Below are 27,910 nucleotides of genomic sequence, written 5' to 3'. Positions count from 1 at the left end.
AAAACAAAGATGAAAGAAACCCATGGTACTATAAAATCCTTTATATTTTTATTGTTTCTTATAGATAAAAATAAGAACTCAAATCTTTAATTTTGATGTACTTTTCCAGATGTTTTGTCAGAAAGGCCAAGCATACAAAATGAAATGTTGCAAAGGAATATACATGAAATTATGAAAGGAGTCAGGGTGCTGTAATGCAAAGGTTACTTAAACTGTGGATTGTTACCCCATGATAGGGGAGGAGGGAGTCACATTCCCTGAATGTGGGGGTTGCAAAATTATGATTTATTATCAGTAAATGTTTGATTTATCTACCTATATATCTGGGGTCATGTAAAAATTTCTCAGTTGCAAAGGGCTGACAAGTAGAAAAAGTTTAAGAAGCCCTATTGCAATGGAAAAAGAACTAACTTTAAAACCAGGGAGACAGACCATGATTCAAGACCATTTCCAACATGTATTGGCTGTGTAATCCTGGGCAAATCACTTAATGTCTCAGAAATCTTTACAATTCTTTAAGACTATTGTTGACTATTATAAGAATGTGTAAAATGAGAGTAAATAGAGTCACTGTGGACATTTCTTCTAACATTCCTACAACTGAAAAGCTCTTTAGCAAAGCCATTCAACTCTTCAAATGACATTTTAAAGATGTCCTAGCCAACTGTAGGAGTTACAATCCATTATAATCCCAGATATCATCCCTCATTATTATAGCATCATTTATTTTGAAATCATTTAGACAATATAACTTTCCTAAAATTTGTGTATTGGAATCCTGCCCAGAAAAAATATGAACTTAGCAAACTCCCCAGACCCAAGTGACCAGCAACCACAAAATAAGGTAAAAAAAATGGACTACAGCTTGAGAAGCTGTATCTTAACATAGTTTTAAGTTTTGTATTTTTATTATATTCACCTCTCCAGAGAGTGATGAGGTACTTTAGTCTCTATTTTGTTGCAGTAGCAATTTAAGCTATTTTAAAAGATTATGACTGAGATTTTTCTTTTGTGTGCTTTATTGCATAAACTGTTAAAAATAAAAGTCCTCTTTCCTAGGTAACAATGCAAGGAATGCAAGTGGAACTGCTCATTTCATATGAAGAGAAAAAGTATCATTAAGTTATTGAAATTTTGTGTATTTTTTTCCACACACACACAAAATAACTTTTTTCACTATTACTGGTCAATATGAATTAATAACTAAAGAAAGTGGCTCTTCTATGGTTATATCTTTAGAACAAATTCAACAAAGCCTCTCTACTTCTAGGGCAGTGCAGTATAAGGTATAGCGAGCTAGCTTCAAATCCAGCAGGACCTAAAATCAAATCCTTTCTCTGAGATGTAGTAACTGTTTGACCCTTGGCAAGTCACTTAATCTGTCAGTATTCTATCTAATTCTTAAAGATTATAAATTACTCAGAAGGTGTTGACCTCCATTGGTAGAGGTTTCTTTATTTAGTTCTCCATGCCAGTAAAATTACAGATGTGGACTTACTTTTCAAAGTATCTTAGTCTTCTCCAGTAAAAGTAATTTGTTTGGTAGATTTTTTTAAAATCCCTACAGCTGTTGGACTAAATGTATTGTGTTTGCTATGGAGGATATAATGTCTATATCTCTTGAAAATAAGTCACTGTTCACAAGCTTTGTCACTATCTTTTTCATAAAATTGTCTTCCGAATTATGAGACAGATTGGAAAGGTTTCTGTCCTTGTTAATAAAGGAATAGCCTTTCTAGGAAGGCATTTTAAAGTATGAGGCATCTGAAAGAAATTAATTGTGCATTGGAAAATAATTTTAAAATAAATTTTAATAATTAAAACTAACTCTTTTTTTCAGAGGCATAATATCTTATTATGGGAAAAACCCAACATCCAAACAAGTTAATGGGAGTCTTTTTCTTCCCTATCTTGTTTCCTCCACTCTTTTTAGAAGTAGAATTCAACAAATATATAGAAATCAATTCCTGATATTAAGTGATAATTTTCAGATGATTCAGTTGTCTTCAGCTAAAGCACCTAAATGAGTCACATGCTTACCGCAATTGACTCTATGAATTTCACTTGTCACCATCAGGTTGTATAATTTGAATGAAAGATTTGGATAATTACCAGATTCTCTTTAAGGCCATAGTGATTTTTGTTCTTTCTATTGAAAACTAGTTTATTTATTTGTTATTTAGATTTGGTAATAAGAGAAAATGAGAAGTGGTTAACTAATTTTGACTTTATTTTTGACAATTCTATTCTTTGCTGTAAAATAAATATATAAGCCCTTTTGGGGAAAGAATTTATTAATATTAACAAGGTACTAGAGGGTGGGAAGTCCTATTTTTGCTGAAAAGAGATGGGAGGAATTTTGTACCCACTAAGAACTCACCCCATCAATAAGTGTTACTATTGATTCTACAAAATGCGGTCTTGATGAATTTCCTGGGTTACTGAGAAATTAACTGATTTGCCTGGCATCATACAACCAAAATATGTCAGAGATGGGATGTGGGTCTAAGTTGTCCTGGATTCTCTAATAAGTCGTGGCTACCTCTTCCTGTTACCTGGAAATGTTACCATTTCCAACAGCAACTAATAGCTAATCTTCTTGATCAGAAGTTTCAAATTCATGGATGGCCTGCCCCCAATGTTGCTGAACCAAATTAAAATGTGATTGGGAAAATTTTTAAACAAATACAAACTCAATAGAACCTAGATAATTTTAATATATAGTATGTGGCCTGCAGAGTTTGACATTACTGTTCTAGAGCTCTAATTGACCAGGGTCAGCTAGATGGTACAGTGGATAGAGTGCCAAGTTAAGAACTCTCTCCTGAGTTCAAATATGGCCTTTGACACTTGCCAAGGGTGTGACCCTGAACAAGTCCCTTAACTCTTATTTTGCTTCAGTCTCCTCATGGGAGAAGGAAATGGCAAAATACTCCAGTTATCTTTGCCAAGCAAAAAAAAAAAAAACAAAAAACAAGGTCAAGAAGAGTCAGACACAACTGAAAATGATTGAGCAAATTTGAACTGTTTTCATTTATTCGATTTTCATTAAATATTTTATACCGAATCAAGAGTTGAAAGGGAGCTGACTAATCTAACCCATATCTGAATATGATATAACCACTATGATATACCTAATAGATAATATAGCCTCTATTTGGAAATATTCAAGGATAGGGAACCACCTTTTCTTGTGGAAGCTCATTCTACTTTTGCATAGTTATAACTGCCATGAAGATTTTTCTTCTACTGACCCTAAACTTGCATCTTTAAGAGTTCCACCCATTGTTTCTAGATTTGCTTTCATGGAGAGACAGATTTGGTCTAAATCACTCTCCATAGTGACAAACCTTTGGAAACTTAAAGGGTTTTATCATAACACTCCTCCTCTGCCTCCCCCAAGTATCCGTTCTCTCTCTTCCTCCCCCCCCCCCCCCCCCCCAATTAATCATGTCTACTTTCTTAAACTGATTCTCATGCACCAATGTCACTGGACCAACTTGTCTTGGTAAGGTGATTATTTGTATTAAGATCATTTTTTTTTTAAAAGACTAATTTTAGAATAGATTATTTAAATTTAGTGGATACAGATTAGTGGAATAGGAAATACAAATGTATTAATAACAAGAAATTTAACATTTCATCAAAATTGCTTGGCTCTGGCTGAGTCATTGAGTGAGTCATTTTTTTTTTTTCATCCTGTAACAATTTCTATTTGAAATCATTTTATTTTCATGAAATATGTGGATGAAAAGTATTGGCCCTCCCCCTGTTTTTTAGAAGTAAATTGAAATTCTAAATATTAAATAAGAAATAATTAGATATTATACATAAGATAATAAGATAAGCATATAGAATAGTTGAGTTTTGTTTATCACGCATACTATCTTAATGCCTTTTAGTCATTATTTCCCAGTAAGAAAAAGAAAAAAAAATAAATGCCAAGTTTCTATTATGAAATTGCCAAATTCCATATGGTTTTAAATATCCAACCCAAATAGAAAAATTCAAAGACAAACAAATTATTAAATAAAATAAAACTGGATAAATTTTCAGTATATATTTAAACTCCTAATTCTCATTCAAACCAAATATTTGTTATCTTCAAATGTTTTAGAACCAACATATAATGAATTCTCCTGATGTTTTCAAAGAAAAAAAGCTCTCAAAAGATAGTATGGTGAGCCATTACATGCACACTTGTGATTTTCTCTTTACAATGAGTTTTACAATTCAAGGTATATAAGCTATCATAGTCTATTTACTGGTAAAGCCAATATCTACCTTTTAAAAGAATGGTCATATTTATGGGATTTTCGAGAAAATATTTTCCTATAATTTGAGGGAGAAAGGGGAATCTTGCAGAATTTCATGATTATCATTTGATAAAATAGTTTGATAATTACTTGATTACTGCTTTCACTATTTCATAGCTAATTCTAATAAGTGAGAATAACTTTTCATTCATAGATCATAGATCTTTAGCTAAAAGGGACCTCAGAGGCATTAAGTTCAGAGTGGTCCACTGACTCTAGAATCTGTGCTTTCTATTTGGAAGCAGGAGGCCTCATTTCATTATGAGAAATGACCAGCAGGTCTAAAAAATTATTTGTATTTAGGCATTCATGTTAGAATTATATACCATGGAAGAGCTAATAAACACTACATAATTATACAGACATTATGTTTGTTTGTCTTATTCCATTTTGATTTGTCCCATGAATAATTTTGTCTGTAAGAATCTGGTAGCTTTTTTCTTTTCAAATCATAATGTATCAACAATGGCACCCTGCTTTCCTTCCCCCAAAAAACCTACACCCCAAAACCCAAATACCCAAAACCCAAGCCTATAGCTTTTCTCTATATATCATCTCCCTTGTCAGTTTTTAAAACTTTACATTAATGATTCTGAGCAAATTTTTAGTATAAGAAAGGACAGTTTAAAAACCTTGAAAATCTCCCAATTGTGAGGAGTATCCTTTTTTGTATTATCCAATTTGTATCCAAAAACATAAGAACAATTCTATCCATTCTCCACTTTTAATAATAATAATATAGGTAAGTTTTAGCACAAATAATGAAATTGCCATTGTGGTAATTGATGAAGTTCACCTTCTCACATGGCCTGAAGAATCTCTAAATATATTCTATTTCTTCTTTTGAAACATGGGGTCATTTATCAGGGTTGAAATAATGATGCTCTCTTCTGCTTTTCTTATCCCAGGATCATCGGTTGTAACTAAATAGTCATACTTTAACTCTTTTTATACCAATAAACAGAAAAAAATGAAGAAGAAGAACAAGAAGCAAAAATGGAACTGAAACGCAGACTCAGCAGAAAGGTGATGGACATGTCACAGTACATGCCTTTGTGTCTCTGTGTGTTCACTTCATCTCCCTTTGTACCACATAGCTCCCTACTTTTTTCTAGTCACATGTCACTAAATGGATTCTATTTAAAAGTTCCCTGTATTTATTTATTTAGATCATTCTCTGTATATATGAATGTCTACACACACACACACACACACACACACACACACACACACACACACCCCTATCCACCAATAAAGGATTTTCTATTATGCTTATGTTTAATCAATTGGTATGCCTATGCCGGAAATTTTTTTTTAATAGGCTCTAAAAATAAATTTGCTTTTCCATAGAGAACCAAAGTAGAATATTAAGTAAACATTTGGGTTCTTGGAATTGTGAGTTATATACCATTGATAGAAGATGTGAATATGGTATAATAAATAGAACATTAGGCTTGGAGTCAGAAAAGTTTTGGTTCAAATACTGCCTTAGACATTTAGTAGCTATATAATCTGGACAAGTCACTTAATTACTTTTTGCCTTAGTTTCCTCATCTAAAAAATGAAGGGTTTGGTTTTGATGGCCTCTAAGGTTCTGTCAAGTTCTCAATTGATGGTTTTTATGATCTTTCATACTGGATAACATAAACTAATCCATTTCCTCTGGTAAAATATATTCCCAGATTAACAATTTTTGAAATCTCCTATATCTCAGGTAATTGTTATCTCTAATGCAGCATTTCTCAGATTTTTTGTTCTCAGGTTCCCTTCATATTCTATAAAAAAATTATTAAGGATCCTCAAAATGCTTTTGTTTACATGGACTATACCTATCAATAGAATAATTAGAAAGTTTCATCTCCATGTTAGAATGAAATTATCTTTATTTTGTTATGAAAATACTTTTTACCTCATGGACTTCCTAAAAGAAAGACTTTGCCCCTGAAAGATCTCAAGACCATACTTTGAGAACTACTGCATTAATTTGTAGAAATGGGATTCTGGTTAAAAAGCCAGTTTTTTTATAAACAGAAAATAAAAATAAAAATAAAGCATGAGTATTTTGTAGGTATGCTTTTGATATTTATACATTCCATTATAAATAACTAAATCATTATCATTAAAAACATAATAATCAGAAGACATAACATTTATATCATAGCTTGAAATTTACATTGCACTTCATAGATGTTATATCATTTGATCTTCACCTGTGAGGTAGATATACTGGTAATATCCCCACTTTAGATACGATGAAACTGGCACTAAAAAATTAAGTGACTTGCCTTGGTTAATAAATATCTGCACTAGAATTAGATTTTAGCTATTTCTAATTATAAAACCCTGGTTAAACAATTTGTGTTCACTTGTTGTGATCACTATCCTTTGTAACTTTTCTTTCATTAAGTGGAGCCCAAAGAATTTGATCATTCTTCATCATTAGTATCAGAGGGAAATAAATAAACTTTTTACTTCTCTGTAAAGTTAATGAAGATTAAGTGACTGGAATAAAATTTGGCCTCTAATCTCAGTAATTAACGGAAAAAAGCAATGTGAAAAAACTAGGCAAAATGTTTTCTTTTGATGGAAATGATGGTATAATTGTACTTTGCTATGATTTCATCATTAAAAACCATATATTTAGTAAACCTTCTCAATGGATTGGAAATTAAAGGAAAAACAAGTTGAAAAAGAACTCTACTGACTCCCAGAGACTCTAGAGATGTTTTTTAAGGGCACTTTGATGACTGATCCCTTTCTTTTGTCACTAGCTGAGCAGATAAGATGATGAGGAATGGATTGTTGAATAGCCATTTATAAATATCATACCTGTATCTGGCACCATCATAGAGCCCTGCTAAAGGACTTAGGTTATTACTTCTTATTATAGAATGATATCCCTTATATTTACAGATGAGTTAACTATGAATTACCCAGTTAAGTTAAATCACATGAATAGTACAATTAGTAGTGGAAATCTAATTTCCTAGTTTGTAGGAGTAGTTTGTGCTTGTACCACAATATCACCATAATAGAATCATAAAGTCAGAGCTCAAAGGTCATCTAGTTCAGTGGTGTCAAACTCAAATAGAAACGGGGGCCACACTAAATAGTACATAAAATCCCTATAGGGTTGTGTTAACTTAGAAATCCCATATTAGCATTATCTATGTTCGATTGTATTTTTATTTGCTTTGTTAAATATTTCTGATTATGTTTTAATCTGATCTTGCCATATTCACAACCTGCATGGTTGCGAATAATTTTTGCCTATAATTTTAAAGATGAGTCTAAGCCCCAGGGAGAAATTATTTCCCCAAGGTAATAGAAATAGGGTTTAATCCAATTTTGACTTTCTTTCCACTATACCATACATCAAGAAGAATGTACTGACAAAGACATGATGAAAATGAAGGGGCAACAATATGCATGTATTCCTTCTTGTATGAAACCAGTATTATGACTCTCAATATAGAAATACTCTTGAAATATATCAGACTATATTACCTTAGTAGTAAAATCCCTTCAAGACTTGAGCAAGCCAAGTTTGTCCCAATCTGTCAGTGTCATTTTTACTCTTTCCTTAAGCCTGGCAAAGCCCAGGGAAATAACAACTTTTGGTGTACTGAAGATAGAATATAATTCACATAATTTAAAGTGTACTATGATTATTTTATTGAACAAGTGTTTCAAAGAAGAAAGCTGATTGAGTAATTATGTTCACCAAAGTCTGATATTTCCTGATTTTGTCTCTTGTGCCATTCTCCTCTCTCTATCTTATCAGCCCAGAGTTGCTAGATTGTTCAGCTAGTACTAGCAGGATAGATATATATTATAACTGAAATCAGAAGGATCATGTTCTATAAAAAGTTTTGCACTGAGTAGCCACCTTGCTGGTTTTCCTTTTCCCAATTTTCCTTTCCCCAGATTTATAACAATCAATGTTAGAAATTATATAAAGTAGAATCAGTTCGTTTGGAACTGATGATATAGACAAAGATTTATAAAATGTTAATCCCAAAAGGAACCCTAGAGATAATCTGTTTTAATGATCAGATGAGAAAACTGAAGCTAAGATGTTGAAAAGTTTGCTCAAAGTCACATATCTAGTGTTTTCAATCTCTCTAGCTAACATTACTGTTCATCATACTTCTTGGAGCCTTATTTCCAAAATATTAGATGTCTTTAAAAATAGCCCTGTGTTCATTGCAATAGTTTAGTTCTCTAGCAAGCTAGTATTTCTGATCATTTTTGTATTAATTTCATGTATCACTAATGATACTGAAGACAGAGCCTTCGCAGAACAGATCAATGTAGAAAAAAAATAATGTACAGACAGTAATCAGAAGGTTTTTGTAACTTGTCTTATGGTGATGATTTTTATAGACTCAAAAACTAGGTCATGCTGCTTTCTGGTTCTTGTTAGAGAATCCCAAGGCACTGCTTCTTTTTTTTTTTTTTTTTTTCCTCTTTCTTGATATTTGAAAGTGACCTTATTTAACAATAACTCTGAAGTTCTCTCTCTACACAACATTGTTGCCCTGTGGCTGTACATTGTCGGCTGAACTTCCCTAATTTTTTCCTCTTTATAGCTCAGTTTGAGACCAACAGTGGCAGAGCTACAAGCAAGAAGGATTCTTCGGTTTAATGAGTATGTTGAGGTCACTGATTCTCCTGATTATGACCGCCGAGCAGACAAACCTTGGGCCAGACTAACACCTGCAGATAAGGCAAGAACTACATACAATAGATCTATCTCTAAATTTATTTTTTCCTTTGAATATCAAACTATCCTTACATATCTTCTTTAAATCTTTCCTAAAAAAGCTAAATGTCATCTGTTGCTCTGCCAGTCAATATCAAACACATTTCCACTAGTTTTTCTCTTAATTTTGCAGCAGCAATCCAATAGCATGGAACCCAAGGGATAAAGAGTGCACTTGAGAATTCATTGATATAAAAAAAATTATTCCATGAGCAAATTCATTTTAGCAGTCTAGCATTGACCTTCTCTACAATCTAAGTCTTCCTGTGTTCAAAGCTATCTTTCCATCCATTATGTCAATCTGCTTCTCATATTGTGCCAAAATTTTGTCTTTTTTTTTTAAATTAATTTTATAATTATAACATTTTTTGACAGTACATATGCATAGGTGATTTTTTTACAACATTATCCCTTGTATTCCCTTCTGTTCCGAATTTTTCCCCTCCTTCCCTCCACCCCCTCCCCTAGATGGCAGGCATTCCCATACATATTAAATATGTTATAGTATTATCCTAGGTACAATATATATGTGCAGAATTGAATTTTGTTGTTTTTGTTGTTGCAAAGGAAGAATTGGATTCAGAAGGTACAAATAACCTGGGGAGAAAAACAAAAAATGCTAACAGTTTACACTCATTTCCCAGTGTTCCTTCTCTGGGTGTAGCTGATTCTGTCCATCATTGATCAATTGGAATTGGATTAGCTCTTCTCTATGTTGAAGATATCCACTTCCATCAGAATACATCCTCATACAGTATTGTTGTTGAAGCATATAATGATCTCCTAGTTCTGCTCATTTCACTCAGCATCAGTTGATGGAAGTCTCTCCAAGTCTCTCTGTATTCATCCTGTTGGTCATTTCTTACAGAACAATAATATTCCATAACATTCATATACCATAATTTACCCAACCATTCTCCAATTGATGGGCATCCATTCATTTTCATGTTTGTAGCCACTACAAAAAGGGCTGCCACAAACATTTTGTGGTGCCATAATTTTGATCAAAATTTCTGTAGCGTTATGGCTTTATCATCAAAATTTCCAATGAATTACAGTCATCCAGTGTCTTAAACTTATCCATGACTATAAAATTGATCTTTTGGGAGTTGGTATGTTCTAGCTTAATACAGTTTCTAAAAGTACATATTTTGCAACCAAAAATAGCTGTAGGCATTGGAACACATGAATAAGTGGGTTTTTCCCATATGTGCATAATTTTTAATCCTCCATATTCATCAGATGGCATGAGATAGTCTCTTGGCCAGCAGATGAATTTTGTGAGTGAAAGAGGCCACTGAATCACTTACAAATGCTCTCTAGAGCAACTTTCCTTTATTATGTAACCTACTTTCTTTTAAGTCTAAATGGCAAAGATTTGTACTGTAATAACCAAGACATGATCCTATCCATACAACTGGGAAATAAAGATAAATTTGTCAACAGGAAAACCTGTTGATTAAATATTTTGGAATAATTCTGCCATACTTAGAGGATTCATTGAATAGCAACACTGATGTCAATTAATTATCGTGGCACCACATCAAAAATGCTTCTTTTTGGCCATCTGTTTTCAAACCTCAATTTTAGCATTTTTAGACATCTAAAACCAGGAAAGGACTATTTTCCATTCTTTAAAGAAAATTTAGTAATGAATGTATTACTCCACATGTTATACATATATGTTTCAAGTGATCCATGGTCTCCCTAATTCAGTATTACCTCTAATGGCATACATAGTAAAGCCTTCATTCAGTGCTATTCCATAAATCCTTCTGTGAGGTGGGGAATCTTTATTATTTTATTGTAATTTGTGATCATAAAATAATTAGATTAAGACTTGAATGGAATTGAACTGATAATGCAACTAATGCCGGGGTGAAGTGGCTTTCTCAAGTAATATAGCTAGCAAGCTGCAAAGCCAATTTATCTCTTGATATATCTATCCGTTGCCTCACATGCTTATTACCATGTGACTAGCCCTTCTTCTGCAGTCATGCAAGTTATTCTTGATATTACTGTCCAGTATTCCAGTAGAATTCCAATTCAGTATGCAGTGAAAAGAACTTGGAATTTTGAGCCAGAACACTGGCTCAAAGATAGGATATAATTCCCAGCTCTGCTTCTTGCTACCTATGTAATCTAGTCAAGATGCTTTATGAAAATGAGTCTCATTTTCATTTGGGAAAAAAAAAAAAGAGAAGATGAGACTAAAAATATCATAAGATATACTAAAATAGTATTCATGAGTTGTGCCAGAAGCAATGTAGCAAATTCCTAGTGACATAATAGATGATACAATCAGAAAATTTCAAGTCACCTCAGTAAACATTTATTAAGCATTTACTATATACCAGACACTGTGCTTAGCATTAGGGATACAAATAAAATCAAACATACAAACAATAAAAAAAGAAGAAAGCTTGGTAATGAATGTATGAATCTTAAGAACCTTACCCTCTAATTATAGAGACAACATACAAACAATTATATTACAAATAAGATATAGTTAGAATAAGTTTAAGACTATCTGATGGGGAAGATAGTACTTATTGCAAGAAAAAAGGACTTTAGCAGAGACCAGAATGAAGCTAGAAGGTAAAAATGCTGAGGGGAGACCATTCAGGTTTAAGGGACAACCAATGAAAATGTTTGAGATAAGAGTTAGAGTTAGATAGAGTTAGAGTGCAAGAAATAGCAAGGAATCCAGTGTCACCAGATCACAAAGTATATGGAGTAGTAGGAAGTAATTTAAAAAACTGGAAGGTACCTGGTTATAAAGGGCTTTAATGCCAATTTTTGTTTGTTTGGTTGGTTTACTTTGTTTTTTAACCCTGGAGATAATAAGGAACTATTGAAATTGAATGAATGAAGTAGTGGGGAGATGACATGGTGAGACTAGAGTTTTAGGAAAGTGAGTTTGACAGCTTAATGGAAGATGGAAGTGGGGAGAAATTTAAGGCACGGGAACACCAATCAAGGAGGCTTTTGCAGTCCAGGAATAAAGTATTAAGGGCTTAAACCAGATGGTGTCATTGTCCAAGTAGAGAAGGAAACATATAAAAGAGATGTTGCAAAAATAAAAACATAGGATTTGGCAACAATTTAGATAAGAAAGGTGAGAGAAAGTGAGAAGTCAAGGATGACACCTTGGTTGTAACTCTGGATGATGGAAGGAAAGTAGAATAAGGAAATTAAAGGGGAAAGTTTGAAGGTATAGGGAAAGAGTTGAGTTTTGAACATGTTGAATTTAATATGTCTACAAGATATTTGGTGCAAGATGTCCAATAGACATTGGAAATATGAGCATAGAAGTCAGGAGAAAGGTTAAAACTAGTCAAATGGCTTTGGGGATCTTAAGCATAAAGGTAATAATTGAATTCATGAAAACTAATGAGATCACCAAGTAAACCAAAAAAAGAGAGAAGAGAAGAGGGCACCGGTTAGAGCTTTGGAGAACACCAACAATTAAGGAATTAAACCCGAGTGAAGATCCATAAGAGAGTTTGAAATGGAACTATCAGGTAGATAGGCAGAGAACAGGAAAGAGTAGTGTCTCAAAAACTGTGGAGAGAAGAGAGATCAAGGATAAGAGAGTGATAGTGTTAAAAGATGAAGGGAAATAAAGAAGGGTGAGTATTGAAAAGGCCATTAAAAATGACAGTTAGATCATTGTTGGAGAAAACAATCTTAGTGGAACGGTCAGAAGGAATGAAGGAAACAAATATTTATTATGTATCTGCGATGTGCCAGGCTAGATAGTAAAGGTATTACAAATATATAATTTAATCTTCAGAACTCTGTAAGTGCTATTATTATCCCCATTTTTTTTTTTTTTTTTTACTTAGTATGGGCCAGAACTCTTGTAGTTAAAACAAGGATTCTTACAAGGTACTAAGTGTAATTAATAAGACAATGGTTTTCTAGTTTAGAATGGTGATTAATAGTTCTCTAGTTCAGTACATGTACTTAGTACTTAATATAGTTCCACAAGATTTACACCTACAATGATGTAATTATAATAGAGTATATAACAGCCAGCAGGGACTGAGAGACAGATTCATTCCATCATCCACCTTTATAGTGGATGGAGGCTGAAACACAAACCCTTAGACTCAAGAGAGATTCACTTCATCTCACACCACTGGTGACTGGCTTCTTCACTTCCCCCACTGAGACCAAGACCGGTCTGAAAGGCTCTTAAGAAAGCTAACCCAGGCCCCAGGCAAGGAGACAATAAAGAATTTGGACTTTAGCACCTGGCTATTCTTGCGATTGCTCTGCTGAAAAGAAGGCTGCTCCAAGACCTCCAGAAAACCAGATAGGAACACTACAAATTGAGGCAACCAACAGTTAAGAGCTTGTCCAATATTACACAATTAATAAGTGTCTAAGGCCTGATTTGAATTCAACTCTTCCTGATTATTGGTCCAGCAGTCTGTCCACTGGGCCCCCTAATTGCCTCTAATCTAGACCACTGAGAGTTAATACTGAACAGAAAAGAAATGGTGAGAAGACGTGTAAATGAACAAGAGGGAAGGGTATATACAAAATAAATAATTAGTGATTTTCTGGGAGGGAGGGACATTTAAGAGAATCAGGAAAGGCCTATTGAAGGAACTAGCATAAGAAGAGAACCTTGGAGGGAACTGTGGGTTTCAGGAGACAAAGATGAAGAGAGAGAGTATTTCAGGCATGGGGAATAAGTAGCCTGTGCAAAATCAAAGAAGTGAAAGAGCTTTTTTGGTTGGAGTGTAGAGTACATGACAGGGAATAATAGATAATCATCCTGAAAAGCTACAATGCAGGCAGATAGTAAAGGGGATTGGACGCAGTAAAAAAAAAAAAAAGGCTAATAAATACTCTCAACAGTAATACAAAAATTAGGAAGGGGGAATTTGCTTGGAGGGGGATTAATGAGTTTGAGCTGCCAAGATGGAAATTTTAGAGCAAGCAGTTGGAGATGTGGGACCTGGAGTACAGGAGGGAAAGAAGGTCTGAATATGTAGATTTGGGGATTATTTGGAGTAAAAAAGGAGCATTTGGAGAATCTAACAATCCATATGATACTCTTTCTGTGATTAGATTTCCTCCATAACACTAGCCAAAAATTTCAAGAAACATGTCTTCTTATTTTATATTATGTTTTATATTAATACTTAGATTATCAAATGATAATCTAAATCTGTCATATCTTACATTTTACCATATGAAAACCATTGTTTTAAGAGAGCCCTTCTGGACTGTGATTTGCTTCTTCATGGAAAGCTTTTTGATTACAAAAGATCAAAATGATCTACAGATAAGAAAGTAGAAAAATGAACAGCTTGTTGGCTACTATTGTCTTCTCTGTTTCATTTTTCTTGGTACTAATACTGCCAATTTTTTTTTCATCTTTGGAATCTTTACCTCTTGAAACACTTTGACCTATGAATACCCTTTGTGTCATTTCTGTCATATTCTTCTAGTGCCCATATTTGATCAGATTCAGCTAATATGGTTACTATTTCCATTTCTTTACATAGCACATGAAAAACTTAACTTTGTGGAATCCCATAGTAGTCATTCCAATAACATCAGTGGGCAAATTGTTGGCTATAGAAATTATTTCAGATGTGTTCCATTTCATATCTGTTTGTTGTCTACCTCTCAGTTTCATCTATAAATATTTTTTCAGATGATCTGGCTTAGCTGTTTCAAGCCTAGCTTTTTCTAGGCTTATTTTTCATTACACTGCATTGTACTTTCTGAAGTGTTCTATCTTATAACCTTCCATTCTCCATAGTGTTTTGAAAATAAATTTGGATTTTACTCTGGCACTATCCTCATTTGACACTCCTTCTTTTGTAAGGAGGTCAAGTGTTAGTTGGCTAAGTCCATTTCAGAGTTCTTTGAGCTCAAACATTAGTTTTATGTCAGTGAGTCTTTTCTAAGAAATGGTGATAATGCAATCCAGTGCCTTTATTTTTATCCATTAGCCATTTTTAGAAGCCAACTGCTTTTTGTAATAGGCCAGTTGAGGGTTGCTATAATTGTATATAGCATCTTTGACCTTCATCCTCTCTTCTAATTTTGTAGGTTTGGACCTTTGACCTTTATTATAAGCAATCAATGATGCAATTTTGATAAAGCTTTGGAGGCCTAATGCAACTGACACATTATTGAATGAGGTTATTTAAAACAGCAGCATCAAAAAAAATTTTTTTTTGATAATGCATTTTTTCAGAAAAAGGTTGAGTGTGTGCCCTCACTAATTTTTTTAAATTTTTAATTTTTAAATTATATATAAATACATGTAGTACTAATGATTATGTTTATTACAAAACTTATCCCAAAATTAAATTTTAAAAGGATGAGATAAAGATGGAATCATAGTTTAACAAAGAGGCATTAAAAGGCATTGGAGTTTGCTGAATAGGAATGTGCTATTTGTATTTTTAAGAAAGGCATGGCTGTGTGGAGAATGGTTTGGATAGAGGAGAAACTACAGGCATGAGGACTAGTTAGGAGGCTCTTAGAATTGTTCAGGCTAGAGTTGCTGGATCTGTGAGTAGAAGTAAGGAAATAGATACAAGAGATACTAAAAAGAGAAATTATTAAATTTGGCAACTGATTAGCAATGAAGATGACACTGAAGTTTTGAATCTGGATAACTGGAAGGATGTCTTTAGCAATAATAGATAGGGAAAGTTCAGGAGATGGGTGGATTTAGAGTAAATGATAATATAAAGGGACTAAATCTGTCCCACCCAAATTAAAAAGGAGAAGAAGGTAGTCATGGCTCATTCCTAGTCACTGCCCCAGAAATCAGAGTCTTTCCCCTCTGAAGACTACCTTTTGTTTCTAAGAGGCTTCAAAATTAATATCTAGCTAGTAAGTAAGAAAGTTAGAAGTTTTCTGAGAATAAGGAAGGAATATTGGGGAATAAAAGTAGTTGTGATTATCCTGGAAACAAACCTAGAATTGACTATCATATGGAGGGGGGGGGATGCCACTCCACATGCCCTTTGGGAACTTGCCTTGATCTCCATTTTGGAGACCACTGCTCCAAATTAACATGAATGACATGTGCATCCAGTATAGACACATATAATGTATAATAGAGGATTTTACTGAAAGTAAGTTATAGGAATTCTGGTACAAAAATTACTTATAAAGATACTTAAGATACTGAAAAGTTCATTGATATGAGTACTTTGTCTAATAAAACACAAACCTGTCTCCCATTTAACTTTTCTCCACATCATTTAATAAACCCTTCCAAAGATGTTGACCTAACAGGTTGGTTGAAATCTTATTCTTATTACATGATTAGATGTCTTTTCCAGACATGCATTTATTTGATGACATCCTTCATGCCATTTCTCTGGTGTACAGTATCTCTTTGATATTATATTGCAGCTTGCTAATACTCACTGTGTACTTCTCCATTGTCATTTGAATGATTCTCAACTTTATTAAAGAGAATATAGAGTTCTGACATGGTTTAGCCATATAGCAATTAATGAAGACAATTATTTCAGAAAGAAACTTGGAATCATTAAACATCTACATATTTTCTCAGAGTAAATCCAATTTGTTCTCTTCTTGGTCAGTTCTGGACCCAGTTCACTATAAATATACAGAGTCTTTCTAAGTATATCTATAAAGAATATAATTCTATAGTTTGTCCAATTAACTTCATATTTTAGTTGGTTATCAGGCAGCCTTCAGTCACTTAGATTTTTTGTTTGTTTTTTGTGTGGATAGTTAGATTAAACTGCTTTGACAGATTATAGATCTCTTTTAGGTGATTCAGCAATGTTACTGTACTTGATATATTCCACACAATGTCATCCATAAAGAAAACTATCTTCAAGATCAGTAGGAAATCAATCTTCTATTTGAATTCTTTACTATGTTCTCCATGAATGTTTTGCCAAGCATACATCTCCCTAATTTGTCTCAGTTAATATTAATAATCAGAGAATCATTGAACAAACTTCCCTTTTTTTACTTGAAAAATATTTATTATTCACAAAATAAACTAAAATTCAGTTTCTTAAATGTCTCTTTTTTGTCATTTTCTATTTTAAGAACTTCTATGAGAAAATCATTTTCTAATCTTGACTAAGTTGAACAGAAACTTTAATACTTCCTGCATTATTATTTTTAGCTTGCCACCCACAATAAAATCATTCCAATATTTTAATGTACAGTTGGAAGCATTAAAAAAAATTCTCTAGAAAAGTGGGGGCAAGGTTGGGAAGGGAAATGTTGGTGAAATTTTATGAGTATTATGTTTCTTGTTAATTTCATCTTTATTTGTGCCAAAAATAAAATCCTCTTTGTTTAGGAGTTTAATAATAAGATCCTATATCTTCTGTTTCTAGTGAAAAGTTTCCTTGTAAGTCAAAGCTAGGAGTCAACATAAGTCACTGAAAGTTATTGTTAGAGATGCCACTTGAAAATCATTTGTATTTTATCATCAATTTCAGATGTTTGGTTGTTCATCTAAGGATTTGTACGGTAAACAACCAATCATGTCACATCATATCATTACTTGTGAAGTCTGCTGGGCATTGTGTCACCATTTGTGATTTTAGTTGAAGATTGAGAATATTTAGTTATTAGAAATCTACTTCATTGCATTGGATCAGAGGATATCTGAAATTTGTATTTTTTGGTATTTTCCTCATGTAGTCCCCACAATTCATTAAAAAAAAAAAATTCCCTCATCTTGGTATGATGTATTATGTACATTCAGTAATATTATTTACAACAGTAATAGCTAACATATATTTTGACTCCATAGAATGGATCGCAATATGGGGAAGAGGAGTAGAAAGAGAGAAATTGAAAAAGGATGGATATGGAACTACAGAAAAGAAAGGAGTCAACAGATTGAGAAAAAAGAAAATGAGGAAATGATTCAAGGTGCTAACTTCCAGAGGATATGGAGTGAAATCTGGGTAGCCTTGACAAGAGAGAGGTCACTTCTTTCTCAGATACTAAGTCCAAGGGAAGAGAGGACAGGTGTATCAAGGAGTTTTGAGGTGTGACATTCAGGAGATGATGATGATAAGTAGCATTTCCATAGCAGTTTAATGTTTGAAATTTGCCTTTGTTATCTCACTGGATCCTTGCTATAATTTTGCAGTGTAAATATAATAGATATTATTATCCTTCCTGTTTTACATATAAGAAAACAGACTCAGAGGTTCATTGACTTTCCCAGCATCACAGAATTATGGCAATCTGAGATACGATTTGAATCTTGGACTTCTGACACTGAATTCTGCTGCTCCTTGAGATGAGAGATCTCCTAATAGATGGCCCAAATTTGCTTATCAAAATAAGAGGCAATCTTATCTACTAGGAGAAAAAAATTACATTGGTAATGAGAGCTTAAGGATTAATCTGAACTGCCACTACAGGGGGATTGTGTTAGGGAGTCATTCAAGGAAGAATAAAATTGAGGATCCAATTGAAGTTAAATAACATGAATTTGTAATGGATCTAGATGGCAGATATTGACTTCTTATAGTAGTACTGAGCCACTCTGAATGAGGACTAGAGAATTTGGATAAAAAAGGTGATCCAAAATTTACTATTAACACAGAATGAATACAACAGAATAGAATTAATTAATCACAGAGATAAGATTGCAAGTGAGAGAGGGAAATTTTAGAGTTCAAGGTTATTTAGATGGTTCAATTTAAGGTGATGGTAAGAGCTAAGGTATGATCTTCTCTTGAGTGGCAGATGGAGAGAGCATCATGGGAGTAAAGGAAATTAATTCATTTGGAAGTCTAGTCATTGGCAGGATTATTAATATGAATATTTATATCCTTAAATTTGAGCAAAAGAATTTGTGAGCTAGTTATTGAATTCCTTGAAAAAAAAGAAGGGGAGTGACTTGGAGACTGTCAAATGATAATTAGCAACAAGAATTGGCAACAAGTGATAATGGTAGATGGAATGGAAAAAAAAATATTGGAAAGCAAGGAATGCCATAAACTCTTCTTCCTAACTTTCTATGCTTGAAGTTAACAGAGAAGGCACAGCTAGCATTAGAGAAAATGTGGAGAAAGCTATACTCCTAAGAATGCAAGGAATATGAAAGTTTGTAAGGAAAAGATTTAAGATAAAGAATTCATTAACTATATAACAAATAAGACTGTCTTTCTACAGAGCCTGGAACATGGGTACATGCTACCTACCTTTGTTTAATTAATACCTCTTTGCTGTCTTTCCTTGCATCATGTTGCACCTGCTTTTTTGTTTCCTCAGGTCAATTGAGATTCACTGTAAACCATGTAGAATAATTGTGCGTGTAAATTGTGGATATGAGGGACAACTTCATCTGCACAAACACTACCTTTGGAAGGAGTTATGAAGAATGAATTCTTACTCCGAAATATTTCTTCCTAATTTGTGTTGGTGGAGGTTAAGCTTTGTCATCTCCAGGATAGCATATATTGCAATAGTGAACATACTTTTAAGATTTGTTAGTCTATGTTGTATTAAGCCAAATATAGGTTTCCTACTCTAAGGATATACTTTGTCATGTTAAATTTTTTCAAGTGAACTTCTGTCACAGAATATTTTGGAAGGCATGTCAGTAAGCTGGGCTTCTACTGCCTACAGTATTATGCTCTGTATTTCAAAACATGACCAGAACCATTCCCTACTAAAATTGGATGCTGTCATTTGCAACATTAATCTTCTCCCACTGACAGTACACCCACATTGAAATGCAAATATTTTGTACTGAGTTTCTTTAAAGAATAAAAGAGCTATTATTCATGGAAATGAATTAATTTTTTTCTCAAGGCATAATGAGAAAAAAAAAATCTGATTTGGGAAGACAGCTGATAATAACAGTAATTCAAAATGCTATTTATTGGTAGATAAATTAGGTTTACAAAAAATATTTCTATTCCAAATATTTGCTTTATAAAAAAATTGATTTATCTATGATATACCATAAAGGAAGCAAAATGATCAAATTTGCCTGATTACTAAGATCTGAGCATGGTAAAGCCTAACTTAATTTAGGATGTTGTGGCAAATATTAAAAGTATTAATTTACATTTTCTAAGGTAAAAACAAGTCCTATGACAATAATCATTGCCGGCATGCTTACTGGATTTCTGAAACTTTTTAGACTAAGATACAGTTTATTAATCTCATGTCACAGATTATACTGTCAGAGTATGTCAAAGAGTGATTATACTAGTGTGGGAACTTTTATTTCATTTGATAAGCTATTTGATTTAGAAAAGCCTTAGCTTAGATTATGATCCTTTAGTAAAGGTTATTCATTTTATTCATTCACACACACACCACACACACACACACACACACACACACACACACACACACACACACACACACCCTTTAAAATATCAATCATTAAGTATCTATGATGTACTCCACACTAACAGAAATGATGATAAAGAGACAAAGCAAAATAGTTTCGGTCCCCAAGAAGCTTCCATGAGATACATGTACATATAAAGATGTACACAAAACATGTAAAAGATAATTGGGGCAGGAGCTTTATGAGCTGGAAAAACCAGGGAAGGCATTATATAGATGCTTGAGATGAATCTAGTAAGAAACTAAAGAGTATAAAAAGGTAGAGATAAGGAAGAAGTGCATTGTAAGCATGTTCTACTCTCCATTACAAAGGCATGGAGAGAGAGGGTGTAGTGCCATTTGTGATTATTGAGTAAGGGAGTAACATGTTAAATAGTATGTTAAGCCTACTACTAAAAATACCATTTTAGCAGGTATGTGGAGGATAAATTGGACAGGGGAAAGATGAGTCAGAGAGATCAATTAGAAGACTGTTACTATAATCTTTGGAAGAGGTGATAAGACCTTATACTAGGGTAGTGGTTTTATGAATGTAAAAGAATGGGATTCATGTGAGAAATGTTGTGGAGATAGGATTTAGGATTTAGTAAGTGATTGACAAAGTGGGGTGAGTGAAAGTGAGAAGTTGAGGCTAACTCAGGTTACAAGCCTGGGATGGTATTGGACTTTAGAATATTAGAGTTATTTAAGTATTTTATTTCTTTTTCTGTTAATCTGGGAAATTTATATTTTTGTGGATATTCATCCATTTCATTTAGATTGTTAAATTTTTGGCATATAATTGGCCAAATTAGCTTTCGATAATTGTGTTAATTTTCTCCTAATGGGTAGTGAATTTACCCTTTTCATTTTTGATAGTAGTAATTAAATTTTCTTGTTTCCTTTATTAGTTCTAATTAACCAATGGTTCTAATTTTATTTATTAGTCCAGTGGTTTTCTTACTTTAATTTTTATTACTCTGTCCTTTGATTGTCAGGATTTCAAATCTTGTGTTTAATTGAGATTTGTAATTTGTTCTTTTTTGTAGTTTTTTGTTTTGTTTTAGTTCCACATTCAATTCATTGATCTGCTCTTTCTCTGTTTTGTTGATAAGAATTAAAGAATGTAAATTTTTTCCCCAAGTACTACTTTGGCTGCATCCTATATATTTTGCTATGTTGTCTCATTGTCATTTTTTAAATGAAATTATCAGTTGTTTCTATAGTATGTTCTTTGACTTATTTTTTAGGATTAGATTATTTGATTCCAATCAGTTTTTAATCTAACTTTCCATTTTCCATTATTGCATGTAATTTTTATTGCATTATTATCTGAAAAGGTTGTATTTACTTTCTGCTTTTTTGCATTTGGTTGTAAAGTTTTTATGCCCTACTACCTTGTCAATTTTTTTGTAGGTACCATGAATTGATGAGAAAAGGCTATGTTCCCTTCTGTTCCCATTCATTTTACTCCAAAGATCTATCACATCTCACCTTTCAAAGAATTTTTTTCATCTCCTTTACTTCTTATTTAGATTTATCTAGTTCTGAGGGAAAATTTGAGGTCCTTCACTAGTGTAATTTTATTATCCATTTTCTCCTTTAATTCATTCAGTTTCTTCAAAAATTTAGATGTTGTACCATTTAGTGCATGTACATTTAGTATTGATGTTACTTTTATTGTTTATGGTACCTTTCAGCAAGATAGTTTCCTTCCTTATCTCTTTTAATTAGATCTATTTTTGCTTTTGCTTTGTCTAAGATCATGATTACTATCTCTCCTTTCTTTACTTCAGCAGAAGCATAGTAGATTCTGCTCAGTTACTTATCTTTACTCTGTATGTCTCTATGCTTCAAATGTTTTTCTTGTAAACAGCATATTATAGAATTATGGCTTTTAATCCATTTTGCTTTCTGCTTCTATTTTATGAGTCCATTTATCCCATTCACACTTATAGTTATAACTGCTTCCCTTTGTGCAATTTTCTCCTTGTCTCTTCCTCTTTCTTATCCCCACCATCTCTCTCCTCACAAGTGTTTACTTCCCCCAATCTGCCTTCCCTTCTATCAGTTCTCTCGCCTCTTTTATCCCTGGCCCTGTCTAACATGTATTCCCTCTTTGAGCCAATTCTGATGAGTGAGATTTAATTTTTGCTTATTAGCATTCCCTATCTTCCTCTCCGTTATAATAGTTTTTTCAAGCCTCTTTTATGTGATAATTTACTCCATTCTTTCTTCCAGCGCAATTTTCTTTCTCATTCTTTTATTTTGTTTTTTGATTTATGATTTGATTTTGATTCACCTTATAGCCACATCCTCTGTCAATATATATTTCTAATTATCCTAATAGTAATAAAGTTCTTAACAGTTAAAATATTATCTTGTGATATATAGAATTTTCTTATTAGATCTCTTATGTTTTTTCTTGTTTCTTTTTTACCTTTTTATGTTTGCCACAAGTTTTGTATTTAGAGATTATATTTTTAATTTGATTCTGGTTTTTTAATTAGAAATGCTTGAAAATCCTCTATTTGTTCAATATCCAGGTTTTTCTTTGGGATTATATTCAGTTTTGTTGAGTAGGTGATTCTTTATTATAATCCTACTTTCTTTGTCTTCCAGAATATCTTATTGCAAAGCTTCTTTTTTCTTTAATGTGAAAGTTGTCAGATCCTGGGTAATCCTGACTATCACTCCATGATATTTGAATTGTTTCTTTTTTGGCTGTTTCTAGTACTTTCTTTTTGATCTGTGAGCTCTGGAATTTGACTATTATATCCTAGAAGTTTTCATTTTGGGATCTTGTTCATAGCATGGGGCAATGATTGGTGAATTCTTTCAATTTCTATTTTGCTTCTGGTCGTAGTATATCAGGGCGATTTTCTTTGATAATTTCTCATGCAGACTTTTCTTTTTTCTTTTTTTTTTTTTTTAAATCATAGCTTTCAGTTAGTGCAATAATTTTTAAATGATCTCACCTGTATCTATTTTCCAAATCAGTTATTTTTTCTAATGAGAAATTTCACATTTTCTTTTATTTTTTAATTTTGTTTTATTGTATCTTGATGTCTTATGGAGTCATTAGATTCCACTTGCCCAATTTTTAAGGAATTATTTTCTTCAGTAAGCTTTTGTACTTCCATTCCCATTTGGCCAATTCTAATTTTTAGAGAGTTTCCTTGGTGATTTTTTATATATCTTCTTCCATGTTGTTGACTCTTTTTTTATGATTCTTTTGCTTTAGTGTCATTTATTTTCCCTTTTTTTTTTTTTTTTTTTTTTTGTACTTCTCTAATTTGCTTTTAAAAATCCTTTTAATGCTCCAGGAATTCTTTTTGGGCTTGAGACCAAATTACATTTTTCTTTGAGCTTTGCAAATAGCCATTTTCAATACAGTTGTCCTCTTCTAAATCTGTGCCTTGAACCTCCTTGTCACCGTAGTAACTTTCTATAGATAAATTCCTTTGGTTCTTTGTTTTGTTTTTTGATCTTTTTTTCTGACTATTTTATGACTTGGTATTTTTAAGTGAGAGTTGCTGTATTGTCCCAAGCTCCTTGTGCTGGTTCTTGGCCTGTTGCTGCTGGCTTTCACTGGATTCAGAGCCTAAATGCTGGTTTGCACTGGAGGGAAGGCTTTTCTGCTAGTCTGCCCTAGTGGGGCTTTGCTGCTGGATTGCTTTGGAAATAGGGTCTTTCTTCTGGCTGACCCAGGGGAGGAATATTATTGTTGGTCTGTCCCAGGGGTGAAGCCTTGCTGCTGAATTTCTATGGAAACTAGATCTCTGCTGAAGGGGTCTAAAGGCATGTCTGCAGCAATGGGGGTGGGGTCTTACTGGTGGATTGCTCCTGACTCAAAACTCTGCTTCAGGCCTCCTATTGTGAAGCTGGCCATTGCTTTTTAGGACCTAGTTCCCCTACCACCCCCAGTGAGATAAGCCTTTCCTGCTGTCCTGATAAGATGCTTCCCAGATACTACATCAGTTTTGAGTCAGTTTTCAAGTTTTTTTGGAGAATTTTGGGAAGATTCCTTCCTCACTCTGTCATCTTGGCACCAGAAGCCCAAATTAAAAATAATTTTAAGGAAATGGGAGATTTAGCCCTGCACTGGGAGAGTGGCCTTTATTATATGTCCTTTATGTGCAATAAGTCCCAAGGAAAATTAGAGCTTGAGCTTTGCTATAGGTTTGGGGTTTGCTGCCTATGTTTGGTTTCATATTGCCTTAGCAGCATAGATTAAATGGCAGCCAGTAAGATCACCCAATAAGATCAGACTGAATGAAAGTTAAGTTACTCCTTCCATTTTCTTTACAAGATAAATAGGCAGCAGAATAGGTGGGTTTTTTTTCAACTCAGACTCAGACTTGGGTTCAGGATTAGCTGGGTGCTCCAAGTTTCTACCATCAAAGGCCTCATGTAAGGCAATAATAAGAGCGCTCCTTGAGAGCAGGGACTCTCATTTGCTTTTTTTGCATCCCTAGGACTTAATACAATGCCTGGCACACAATAAGTGCTTAATAAATGTTTATTGATTAACTAACAACTTGAGTCCTGTTTTCTTCCTCAAATGGTTGAACAACAAATATCTTGCTATGTTGCACACACTGGAATCCTGTCCATGTAAGCCAATTTTAATTCAGAGTGACAGAGGTTGATTGAGTACTTCCTCTGTATAAGATATCATGCAAATTGCTCCCAGAAATGAAGAAATCATATAGTCCATTTCTTAGAAAAGGACTAATTGAGTATCACAATTTCCTCTGTCCTAATTCTCATCTAATAAAAAAAAAATTATAAGATTGTTTGTTTGTTCATTTTTTTGCTATCCTATTATTTCTCTGTTTTTCTCCCAACTACACCCAATCTTCCTTTGTTTTATATTCACACAGAGGTTTCAATTTCATTATCTACCTTTATCTCTCTCAACCCCATATCTCTTGCTAAAGTTACTTGGAATTCCTGGTAAAGGACATATTGGTTTTCCACAATTGAGTTTCTGAATTATATGAAAATAAGCCTATTGTATTTGGTTCCTTAACACAGTTTCCAAGGTCTTTCTTTATCATATAGTCTTCTAGGAAATTTCTTTCTCTTTAAATAATTAGAAGCAGCATTTCTTTCTTTGTTGTAAATTCTCTTACCTTGCAAGAAATTTTACTAGTGACCATCTATAAGAAATTTATGTATAGCCAATGTATTAATGTGAAGCCTAAATAAAATTTTTTTTATCTGGTTTTTCTTTTTAGGCAGCAATAAGAAAAGAGTTAAATGAATTTAAAAGTACAGAAATGGAAGTCCATGAAGAGAGTCGACAGTTTACAAGGTGGGTTGATCAAACACTTTTTAGCTTCAAGCCAGCTATTAAAAGTTTTGAAATTCTTTTTGCCTTTTTCCAAGTTTTAAGTCCCAGAAGTATTATTGCTCTAATAGTATTATATAATTATATAATAATTAATATGGCAGTTTGGAAGAGATGCCTGGATAAGTTTTAAAATGTTTTGTTTTTAAGCACATTAAAATGACTTTACTTCATGGATGGTAACACTAAGATGTTTTCTTTTAGAGGAAACATGAATTATGTTTAAAATGACATGGTTTCATTCCTTTTCCTTAACTACTAATCTTAGCTTTCTTTCTTTTAGTATCATTTCATGGCTCTAGCCAGGAATCGGTCACATAGGATATCACACTGGATATGAAGCCAGGAAAACCTTATCATATCCTACATTAAACACTTCCCAGTTTTATGATCCCAGATAGATCAATTAACCTTTCTGAGCCTCAATTACTTCATCATTATATTGGAAATAACAAAAGCTTTTACCTCCTAAAGTGGCTGGGAGAATTAAATAAGATAATATATGAAAGATGCTTTGAAAATATTTGTGTCATATAAATATGAAATGCTATTTTTTTGTTTTTAAATTTATTTTAAACTTAAATATAAAATAAGGAAAGAAAAAAAGAACATTGCTATGTACATAGCAGAACATAAGAGAGAATTCAACATAAAGTAATAAATTTCCATTTCAAGAAAATCTATATAATAAATACTACACATTGTTTTCAAAACTTTCCAGCTTTTCTTTGCTTCCTTTTATCTGCTGTGCACTTTTTACAGTATTTCCTCCTCCCCCTTCCCCTAAGAAGGCTATAATTAAGCATGCGCACACACACACACACACACACACACACACACACACACACACACACATAAATACACATATACACTCAAGAACTGCTCTTATTATTATTATTATTGATTATCACCTAATCATTTGTTATCCTGACTTATCTGCAACATGTTACTCAGAAAAGAAAGTCTTACTTTAAAATACTATGAAAATTTTGGAGACTATGGAAGTAAATTTAGTCAGAATGAGACTTCAATTTTAGTGGCTCCTCAAAGAAGTATTATAATCCTGTTTCTTTTTTGGCATCCAATCCCATGTAAATTTAAATTTTATAGCAATATAAACACATCCACATATACATATATACACTCTGAAGATAGATACTGGACTTAAAATCACTGAAACAGGAAAGAGAGAGAAAGAGAGAGAGAGACTGTGTGTGTGTGTGTGTGTGCGCGCGTGCGCGCGCGCACAGGTTTATTTAGGATTTATTCTTTTAAATTTGCATGTGGAGATTCAATTTGTGAATTAAATTATCTAAAATGAGTAATACCTTGCTATTTTAAGAAATTCTCCATTGAATACTGCTTTTGGAAAGCAGCGAATACAATTGTTTTTAATATAAACAATATCAAAATTTATCCATCTGTTTGTAGATGGGTAGAACAATATGTGGAAGTTATGACAGTTTTAGTTAGTGGGAAAATTATCTGATACTTTGAGGTATCTAAAAATTGAATAAGATATGGGCCAGCTAGATGGCACAGTAGATCGAGCCCCAGCCTTGGAATCAGGAGGACCTGAGCTCAAATCCGACTTCAGACACTTAACACTTACTATCTATGTGACTCAAGGTAAGTCCCTTAACCCTAGTTGCCTCTTAGAAAAGCAAAAAAAAAAAATTATATATATATATATATATATGTAAATAAAGATAAATAAAATAAGATGAAGGAAAATGATTTTCATTCGTTAGATATCTCTTAGTAGAACTGAATAATCCCTTTTCATGGATGTTATAGTTTGGATTCCTGTGCAAGTACATTCTAATTCTAAGAAACTAGTTTTAAACCCTGGTCCTAACTATGCATGTGTGCATTTAAAAAAATTCATTTTCTTTACCTCAGTTTTCCCATTTATAATACTGTTGAGGTTGCACCAACATATCTAATGTTTCAGTAGCTTAAACTACTTGAAACACCTTAAATATATAAATTTGCATATTTTGGTCTTCTCTTATTTTTCATTGTAGGACATATATTAGGCCCTAATTTGAGCTCAATCATTTCCAGTTCTTGTTCCTACCCCTCTGTTTTTCCTTCCTCTTTCCCATTTTAAGGCAAAGTGAAATTCCA

At 33.1% G+C, this 27,910-nt stretch overlaps 1 protein-coding gene across 7 annotated transcripts in view; it reads left to right on the top strand.

Moving 5' to 3' along the window:
• PHACTR2 (phosphatase and actin regulator 2) overlaps positions 1 to 27,910 on the top strand; it is a 326,455-nt gene that overhangs the window by 291,313 nt on the left and 7,232 nt on the right. For all 7 annotated transcript variants that reach the window (XM_074309635.1, XM_074309630.1, XM_074309631.1 and 4 more), the window contains 3 exons: positions 5,281 to 5,342; positions 8,909 to 9,046; positions 25,668 to 25,744. In XM_074309635.1, coding sequence (XP_074165736.1) covers positions 5,281 to 5,342; positions 8,909 to 9,046; positions 25,668 to 25,744 — 277 coding nt within the window. The remainder of the gene's footprint in view (positions 1 to 5,280; positions 5,343 to 8,908; positions 9,047 to 25,667; positions 25,745 to 27,910) is intronic.

The sequence above is a fragment of the Sminthopsis crassicaudata genome, chromosome 4 (genome assembly GCF_048593235.1).
Source record: "Sminthopsis crassicaudata isolate SCR6 chromosome 4, ASM4859323v1, whole genome shotgun sequence".
Taxonomy (NCBI): domain Eukaryota; kingdom Metazoa; phylum Chordata; class Mammalia; order Dasyuromorphia; family Dasyuridae; genus Sminthopsis; species Sminthopsis crassicaudata.
This window is presented reverse-complemented; position numbering and strand designations above follow the sequence as displayed.